Source organism: Spinacia oleracea, chromosome 3, assembly GCF_020520425.1.
Source record: "Spinacia oleracea cultivar Varoflay chromosome 3, BTI_SOV_V1, whole genome shotgun sequence".
In the NCBI taxonomy this organism is placed as follows: domain Eukaryota; kingdom Viridiplantae; phylum Streptophyta; class Magnoliopsida; order Caryophyllales; family Amaranthaceae; genus Spinacia; species Spinacia oleracea.
Genome location: NC_079489.1, coordinates 128,808,780 through 128,819,008, shown reverse-complemented (window position 1 = coordinate 128,819,008; position 10,229 = coordinate 128,808,780). Strand labels below are relative to the sequence as shown.

Below are 10,229 nucleotides of genomic sequence, written 5' to 3'. Positions count from 1 at the left end.
ACAAACTCGCTATTTAAACACCTGGTCTCTTAAATTGAGTTATTTTATTCCCCCCACCAAACATGAAATCCGTACATAATAATTGTAATAATTTTTTAGGTACTTGATTGCAATATGAATATTTATTACTTTTGGGACGATTTTAGTTATCAACTGAGTGTTAGTGTGTTACATAGTTACATGTATAGCAGGATATATATTATAGCTGGAGTAGTTGGAAGCGTTAGTTGTATCAAATCCAGCTGATAACATTGTCACTTGGATGTACAATAGGAAGGCCTACACCATGAGACCGGTGAGACATGCATGTTTCCCCCTCTTTCGAGTTTTAAATTTATTCACAATAAGTCTATAAGGATACAACTTGTAGGAGCAGTGGTCACTTAATTTGTGGTGCATGGTTCTTCTATATATATATATATAGTTGTATGATTGCATAAAAGTGTCTTTTATGATTCAAGGATTTAGTATATATATAAAATGCAATCTGACCCTTGGCTAAATAAATTTGTAATGCTTCTTTTGAGCCGTATATAATCTGTATGGAATCTATTTAGTGACCACTAATCATATTTCAAAAATAGATTTGTTTTTAGTAACGGATATTGCAAACTTGTCATCATGGTTTTGGTTTCTATACATATGCTGCCCTTTTGCATCTGTGCAATATATGTAGCCAGACCGGCTACTTTCTTAATTGATAATTTACATAAGCAGCAACTGCAGCATATTTCTTTGTTTCGGAAACCTTAATCATCTTTATCCCTGCGTCTCTAAATTTAGTAAGTCATACTATGAACATGCATGCATGTATTACCCCAAATAATACCATTAATTAAGAACCTTTGAGGAAGACCTACTACCTTTTGTATAATGATACAGCAAGAGTACGAGGACGCAAAACGGAAAAATTAAAATTGCAAAAAACGAGTACGGCATGGATTTGGGAAAAAAAAAAAAATTAAGTTAAACATCCTTACCTAAATACTCCCGTGACTCAAAGTTAATAAATAAAACACTAAAAAGTTAACAAAAGATAAGAGCATCAATACTAACTAACTCTTAGCCCCCTCTTAACTTTTCTCTTTCCTTAAGAGTTAACTCTTAGATAAAATGTGGTAACTCTTAGCCCCCTCTTATTTAAAGGTTGATTGAGACATCCTCTAAATAAGAGGTAACTCTTAGAAATAAGAGTGGGGTTGAGGTGGAGGTTTGTGTTTGATTTGTGATTTTTATTTTATTTTTAAAAAGGAAAAATATGTTAAAAGGTAGTTAAGAGATAGTAAATAAGAGATAGTCTATTTCTTGGGTTTTTTAATGGGTAACTTTTATTAAGAGATGGTGGTGATGTGGATGAGAGAAGGGACTAAGAGGGGGTAAATAAGAGTTATCTTACAATTGATGCTCTAAGGGTTGACCGGTCCAGTAAATAAAAAACTAAAAAAGCATCTTCTTGACTAAATGACAGGTGTAAACTCAAAGAAAAAAGTAAAAAAAAACAGCTGTAACTTTAAATAAATAAATAAAACAGAACTGCAGCCTTTTAACTCAAAAATAAAAATAAAAAATGAATCTTATGTCTGCCTCTTCATCTTCTTCACGCCTCTTTCTCTTTCCTTCCTTCAATTGTTGTTATCACTGGTACATCAAAGTTTTGAACCGAAAACTTTTTTTACTTTTTATTTCTCTTCCTTCCTAGTTTCTTCATCAAGCATCCATGGAGGACACCAAACCAGATCTGGTGTTTCATACCCCACGAAAATTTAAAAAGAATCTGAAAATTTCGTCCAATTCGTAACCTATACCGTCTATCTCGGGCGAATCCGAGTTAACAGGTGAGAGAGAAATTGTTTGAATTTGGAAAAGAAACCCTAAAATATGAATTTGGGCCTCAAAGATGTCATGGGTACGTGCCTTCCTCTTAAAAAACGTACCCAGCCCGTCCCCGGAAACGTACCCAGCCGTCCCCAAAAGTCACCCACGTGCCATTTGGAGTCGTTCTGGGTACGAATCCTGGCCGTACCCGTACCGTACCCGTACCCGGTACGGGAAACGGCACCCAGGACCCGTACCCGTGCTTCATAGAGCAAGACTGGCCAAAACAATGTTGTAGTTCTGCATTTTCGATCTGCATCAGTATTCAGCTACTCCATATGTCTGCCTTAGCTTGTATGTTTCACTTTCTGAGACAAGATAGTTAACATACCAATCGTGGTGCATACAACTTGTTTCGGGGTTGAAACGATGGTATGAGCGTCCTTAGTGTCTTGATATCCGACCACGTACGGTGCCACAAGATGAACTCCGGGCCAAGGGGGGTCCTCGAGGCGGAGCCTCCGGCGCTCAAGTCAGTAATTTATGTACTCCCTCCGTCCCAGATTAGTTGTTACACTTACCTTTGCACAAAGTTTTAGGTGATAAGTGGTTGCTTGGTTATCAATTGTTATTTTATTGAAAAGGTAGATGTGACAGGAGTTAGTGGGGTATTTTTTTTTAATTGAATGAGAGAGGGTTTGGGGACAAAAAATATTAGTGGGTAAAGAGAGACAATATAATAATTGTAGGGTCATTCCTATTTAGAAGTGTAAAAACTAATTTGAGACGGACGACAAAGGAAAGTGTAACAACTAATCTGGGACGGAGGGAATACGTTTTTATTTTTTTTTATTTTTTCAAAATTTTAGATCTGCATTCTGTTCATTTCTCTCTCTTTATTTTCTCTCTATGATTTTCATATTTTTGCCCAAATTTCTAGGGTTTGTTCAATTTTGTTCGATTTTCTTCGTAATTATCTTATAATTCTCATAATTGGATGTATTATATGAGGAAAAAATGGAGGAAGTAATAGATCAAGAAGGAGGTTCGTCGTTACCGAAATCGAATCGAAGAATTTGCGCTTGTCTACAAATCATCGCAAGAAATTTGTGAGATCACATCTCGGTTCCTTATTTTTTAAAGTATTTTAAGTCTACTTTTATTTAAAATTGACTACTCTCTCTGTCCCTTAATACTCGCACCGTTTTGACTTTTTGCACTATTCACATAATTCATTTTGACCCTATTTTATTCATAATATATGAAAACAAATGTTAGTATATAATATATTGTTGGCTTCATCTTAATATATATTTTCAAAATATTAATATTTTATAAGTTTTTATATTATGTAGTTAAAGATATTGGTGGTCAAAGTTGTGCATTGACAAGCGTGTCCAGTCAAAACGGTGCGAGTATTAAGGGACGGAGGGAGTATATTTTTTGTTTTGGAGAAATTAACGTTTGTGTTTTGCCGAAATATTGTTTTCACTTCGCGAATTCGATAAGTGACTTCACGATTTTAAATAGTAACTACTCTCTCCGTCCCAAATTACTCGTTACACTTACCTTTGCACAAAGTTTTTGGTGATAAGTGGATTTTTTGGTTATCAATTGTTATTTTATTGAAAAAGTAGATGTGATAGAAGTTAGTGGGGTATTTTCTAATTGAATGAAAGAGGGTGTGAGGACAAAAAATTATTAGTGGGAAGAGAGAGACAATATAATAATTGTAGGGTCATCCCAAATTTTGAAATGTAACAAATAATATGGGATTGACGAAAAAGGAAAGTGTAACAAGTAATATGGGACGGGGGGAGTATATGAGTTATAAAGTAACTTTATGGTTTAAATAGGTACTATGTAATTTTTAGAGTTTCTATGCGATTTTAACTAAAACATTTGCTTATTGTATGTTATAATAATTTATCGACTATATTTGACTATAAATTTCATGATTATGCGACTATAATCCAAAAGGTTTGTGCTCTTCTACAAATAGATGCTTGCAAGAATTTGGAGAAAGGATTCAGCCTACAATTTCCTCAATTGCTAAATTACTATATGTTTGAAATAGGTACTGCGGAGTATATGTTTGAAATAGTATATGTTTGAAATAGTTTTTATGTTAGTTTATTATGTTATGTGCATGTTATTGATGTAGTTCTATATTTTTAGTGATAGAGTCATTATATTATGGATAGAGTTACTATATTATTGTCACGCCAACTTTGTCTGCAACTCTGTGACTAAATGACCATCAATAATATGTACAGGTACTATATCTTGTGTAATAGTAACTACATGTTTGGTATAGTTATTATGTATATTATAATTTTCTTTTTATGTTCTTTGTTGTCCTTGAAGGAAATAATGCCCTTGGTCCAAGTATGCATTCTATGTTAAGTCTAATAAGTGCGGTTCAGTATTAATTAACAAGTTAATAATTCAGTGAGATCAAATGAGCTGAATGCCTAGCTAGAGGCCGCTTCAGTTCAAGTGGAATTAATGATATTAATCCACAGCTTACTCTTGACTGAACCCGTAGGGTCACACAAATAGTACGTAAACGGATCAAGTATTTAATGGAATTAAATACTCTATCTATGGATATTCGGAATCGACGGATCTTGGTTTCAGTGGGAGCTGAGATCGTCACAAGCAAGAAATGAATACTCCGGAAACGATGATATTGCCGGAAACGGAAATATGGATCGTATCGGAAATATAAATATTATCCAAGTGGTAGATGTTGCCGGAAACGGAAACATGGTACGTATCGGAAAATATTATCGGAAATGGAGATATTGCCGGAATCGGAAATATTGCCGGAAACGGAAATATTGTCAGAATCGGAAATATTATCGGAATCGGAAAATAATTCCGGAAACGGAAATATTAAATATTTGTTCGAAACGGAAATTAATTCCGGAATCGGAAATATTAAATATTGTTCGTATCGGAATTGAATTCCGGAACCGGGAATTTAATCGGAAGCGTATCGTACGAATAAGCATCGGACGAGGCCTGCTGGACGAGGGCCCAGCACGAAGCCAGGCCATCGCCCAGCAAGCCAAGCGCGCCACACGAACAGCCAAGGCCACGCCAGGCCCAGCGCAAGGCCAGGCCCAGCAGGCCATGGCAGCACGCGCAGCGCGTGCAGCAATGGGCTGCGAGCTGTGCTGCTGCTCGCGTGGGCTTGCGGCTCGCGTGGGCCGAGCGGCCGTGTGGGCTGTGCGCGGGCATGGCCTGCACGCTCGTGGGTCATGCTCGTGTAGATTTTGTGTTCACATACGAAACCTAAATTGTGTAGGATTTGTTTGATGATTAAATTCCTAATCCTAAAAGGATAAAATTAATTAGTTAGAGTCCTACTAGGATTCTAGTTTAACTAATTAGTATCCTAATAGGATTCCAGTTCCTTTTTCATACCTCTATAAATAAGGGCCTAGGGTCATTATTTGCAGGTACGATTGAAGTATTCAAAGGGTAAGTTTTTGAAAGAAAAATCAGCCATACACTTGCAAACACATAGCCGAAATTCCTAGTAACCTTAAGGGCGATTCTAGTTGGTCTAACTTGAGGCGGATCCGGACGTACTGTGGACTATCTACGGAGGGACGACATTTGGAGTCCTAAAGACTTGTTCTTGTTCGGTTCGGGTGCAGCTAGGGAAGGCACGCTACAACATGTATGCATCAATTCTATGCTAAATGATTATGTGAATATAATATGCTTTCCTGGCTTTATGGTTTTTCCGCATGATTTATGAATTGTCATATGTATCATAACCTAACAGTGGTATCACGAGCCTCTTATTATTTTCATAATCTAAATTGCATGAACATGGTTAAATATTACAAATTTGCAAGAATTAAAAGGGGTGATTAATTTTCGTAATTGTTAATTAATTGCAAATTGCGTTTATTTAATTATACGTACGCAGTTTTTCGGCAGTTTCTTCGTTACTCATCCAAATCGAGTGATTTTTGTGTCAATTCCGCATGTAAAAGGCATTCTAAAATTTTGACAAAAATGGTACTTTTCGGCCGAACCCAGAATTCTCAAATTCGAAGCCTAACTATGACTTTTCGGAGGTTTTAGTTTTTCGAATGCAAAATTTCGTAAATTTAAGATGTTAAATTAAATATTTGCGATTCTTGTTGATAAATCTTGAATTTTTGATTGACCTACTGTATATGTTTAACAAGTTTGAATGCCTAGCCTTGTTAATTATGCAATCTAATTTGTAATTATGATTAATTTGTTGAAAATTGGAATAATTTAGAATTAATTTGATTTTCATAATTAGTTATAATTTAATTAGATACCTATGATTAAAAACCACCATAAAAATTGTAAATTTATGTTAAATTTTAAATTTTTATGACCTAGACTTGAATCCATGTTAATCGGAAATCAATTAAATAATAAATTTTCGATTTTTCGCCCTAAAATTATGAAATTAATATTATTTATTAATTTGTCATTAAATTTGAATATAAATTTTTAATTTTTATGCGATTCGCTCATATAACTTGCACGCACAAAGCAATGGAAAAGCGCATGGGCAAGGGCGAGAGCAAGGCACGAGCAGTCGCGTGTGGGCAGCAAGCGTGCTGCGCCACAGCGCGTACTGCCTCGCGCAAGCGTGCGGAACCTCGCGCGCAGCGAGCGCAAGCGACGTGCGACGAGCGCTGCGCCCAGCGATGGCGTGCAGCGTGCTTGTTGCGACGTGTGACGAGCGCTGCGCCCAGCGATGGCGTGCGGCGTGCTTGTTGCAACGTGCGACGAGCGCTGCGCCCAGCGATGGCGAGCAGCGTGCTCGTTGCGACGTGCGACGAGCGCTGCGCCCAGCGATGGTCAGCAGCATGCTTGTTGCGACGAGGGCTGGCGTGCGCCTTGTGATGCGGAGCAGTAGCGATGCGACGCAGCGCATGGGCTGCGCGCACATGGCCAGCGATGGCTGTGTGCGTGTGGCCCATGGGCGTGCGTTGCGTAGGGTTGTTGCGTTGCGATTAGATCGTTTTGAAATTTTAATTTGAAATTTTCAGTTTACGTAATTTTAATTAATTTTAAAATTAATAATTTAAATTATTTTCTTGGATTTTAATTTTGAATATTGTAATTATAATAAATTTTATTTATTCTAATTATTTTACTAAAATTAAAATCATGAATTAATTTAAATACGACTGAAATTAAATTAAATTTATGGATTCAATTATAAATTTATATGAGCTTTAAATTTTAATTAAATCTGTATGTTTCCGGTTAGACTAGAAATACATTTTTATGTTTAAAATTAGTAAAGCATATGAATTTATTGGTTTAAGTGGGAGCCCTTTTTAGTCATATACTCTTGATTAGGTCTACAAATCCTTAAGGTTAAAACAACTTGATTAGAATTAATAAGGACTGAATAATTTGTAGATTATTGGTGCCCTTGATTAATTGTTGCAAATGTTTATGTGATGCATAATGTGTTTTACTAACCAGCTATGTGGGCCATTCATGATAATGAATGGGTGAATGGTATATATTGTATATGTACTGTTTTGCAGGTTATGAAGTGACTAGTATGGCCCAAATTGGATAGAAAATATGGTCTGCGTACCATTAATTTGAATGTAATTGGTCTAAAGTACCAAAGTTATTTTTCAATTCAAATATGGTCTGCGTACCATTAATTTGAATGTAATTGGTCTAAAGTACCAAAGTTATTTTTCAATTCAAATATGGTCTGCGTACCATCAAATAGTTGTAATTAGTTTTAATTATAGCTTATTCTATTTGAAGAAAATGGTGCCTCCCACGGAGATTTTCAAGACGAACTTTGAAGTTAAAGCTTCAAGATGAAGTCGGGCCATACTAGATCACATTTATCTTATGCATGTTTTAAGTTATTCATTGCTTTTAAATATGTCTTAAAATGCATGAGATCAAAGCTTGATTATGTTGCATAATTAAGGATTTTAGTTCACTTAAAATCTAACCAACATAGTAAGAGCCTTAAGTTCCAAATTTAAAAATTGAGTTAAAAGGTGTCATGCCAAAATATACACTTGCTTGGATATCCTTTACATCAATCTAGTAATAGTTTTCGCTCAGCGAGGTGTTACTTATTGGTCCTAAAGGGGCAAGGTACACAAATAATTGTGAGTACATGTTAGTTTTGGTGAAACTCAACGATATAAGTAAGGAGTCCTTTTATGTCGTGGCAAAATCGATAGGTTTACCTAATAAGTTCTTAGACGTACCTATCAACCAAGAATAGTTTCTAGACTATTAGCAAAAGGCTTTTGCTTACCTAAGGTGTTTTAGGATTAAGCCGACAAACTGTGCTTAGTTCTTCAATGATTTTAGGATCTTGGAATCATTTTATTCACACCTGCCGGAACACATAACTTGAATAAAATGCTTAATGAACATTGAATTATGCATGTATGCTAGAATTTAAAGTTTATTAAGAGAAACTGTGAATGGTTATTTACTTGTTTATTCTTTTCAATTGTAGTTTTAACTATGGCAAACAACAATCAAAACATCATCATGGGTTCTGAGCTTATGGTCAAGCTGAACCTGGCAAATTTTCTTGAATGGGAAGCTAAGCTAGTTGAAATAGTCAGACTCAATGGACTTGAGTATGTACTATCACATCCCATGCCAAGCTACTATGCCAGAGACATGACCCCTGAGAGATTTTTCGCCTGGGATGCGGATCTCAAAAAGGTTATGAGTCTCATGCTGAACAATATCCCTGATGATTGGGCTAGAAGGTTTGTAGCCTATGAACCTTTTACGCTCATCAAGAATCTGAGGGATATCTGTCGTGGAAGCACGGAGGACAGGGACCTGAACGTCCATGAGTTGATTGAATCAATGTCTGGTCTAAAGGTTAGTTCTCCCAACAGGTGTTATAGGATGGAAGTCCAAGAAATACATGTTCAGCTCCTTCGCACTAAACAGAGGGTAGGCGTCCCACTGAGGTTCCATGTGGATCTTATGCGTTCATACTTTGATCGCCTAAGTCTACTAGGAACACCAATAAGCGAAAGGATGGAAGTCTCTATCTTGCTCAATTCACTACACAGTGGGTTTGGTCGCTTCAAGCAACTATACCTAAGTGAACCAAGAGAAGAAACAGTTGCAGAATTTGTTCACCTTGTCAGAAAGGCTGAAATAATACTGGACTGTGAAGCCAAAGATTTACTCAAGGCTAGAAGGAGACCGTTCAAGAAAAGTGGAAAGTCCAAGGGCAATGCTAAATCAAAGCAGGACAAGTCCACATCAAGCTGTCTTTATTGTGATGGAATAGGCCATTACAAAAGAGAATGTCCAAAGCTAAAGGAAGATCAGAAGAACGGAACAGTCGTTCCATCTTCAGGTATTTTCGTTCTAGACTGTATACTTGCTAATTCAACTTCTTGGGTATTAGATACAGGTTGTGGCTCACACTTATGTTCCAATCCACAGGGACTAAGAAGAAGTAGAAAGTTAAGCAAGGGAGAAGTCGACCTACGAGTGGGAAATGGAGCACGGATTGCTGCATTAGCTGTAGGAACTTATTATTTGTCGTTTCCCTCCGGGCTAGTTTTGGAACTGGAAGAATGTTTCCATGTTCCAAGTCTTACTAAAAACATCATTTCAGTTTCTTGCTTAGATTGCTAAGGGATTTTCCTTTTTAATAAAAGACAATAGTTGTTCGTTTTATTTTAAAGAGATGTTTTATGGATCTGCTAGATTAGTCAATGGACTTTATTTATTAGATCACGACAAACAAGTTTATAACATAAATACCAAAAAGGCCAAAAAGGATGATTCAGATCTCACCTATCTGTGGCATTGTCGATTAGGCCATATAAACTTGAAACGCTTAGAAAGACTTCAAAAGGAAGGAATTCTTGAACCATTTGACTTAGAGGATTATGGTAAATGTGAATCATGTTTACTTGGCAAAATGACAAAGCAACCTTTCTCTAAAGTTGGAGAAAGAGCAAATGAACTATTGGGTTTAATCCATACAGATGTATGTGGACCAATGAGTACAAATGCTAGAGGTGGTTTCAGCTACTTTATCACTTTCACTGATGACTTCAGTAGATATGGTTATGTCTACCTAATGAAGCATAAGTCTGAATCCTTTGACGAATTCAAGGAATTTCAGAGTGAAGTAGAGAATCAATTAGGCAAGAAGATTAAGGCACTGCGGTCTGACAGAGGCGGTGAATATCTGAGCTATGAATTTGATGACCATCTGAAAGAATGTGGAATTCTATCAGAATTGACTCCTCCTGCAACACCACAATGGAACAGTGTGTCGGAATGGAGGAACAGAACCTTGCTAGACATGGTCAGGTCAATGATGGGTCAGGCCGAACTTCCATTAAAATTTTGGGGACATGCACTAAATA

At 36.6% G+C, this 10,229-nt stretch overlaps 1 protein-coding gene across 1 annotated transcript; it reads left to right on the top strand.

Moving 5' to 3' along the window:
* The first annotated feature begins 8,124 nt into the window (after positions 1-8,124).
* On the top strand, positions 8,125-9,466 carry LOC130469389 (uncharacterized). The gene is made up of 2 exons (XM_056838670.1): positions 8,125-9,202; positions 9,292-9,466. The coding sequence occupies exons 1-2, from the start codon at positions 8,341-8,343 to the stop codon at positions 9,306-9,308; spliced, it is 879 nt and encodes a 292-aa protein (XP_056694648.1). The 5' UTR covers positions 8,125-8,340; the 3' UTR covers positions 9,309-9,466.
* The last annotated feature ends 763 nt before the right edge of the window (positions 9,467-10,229 follow it).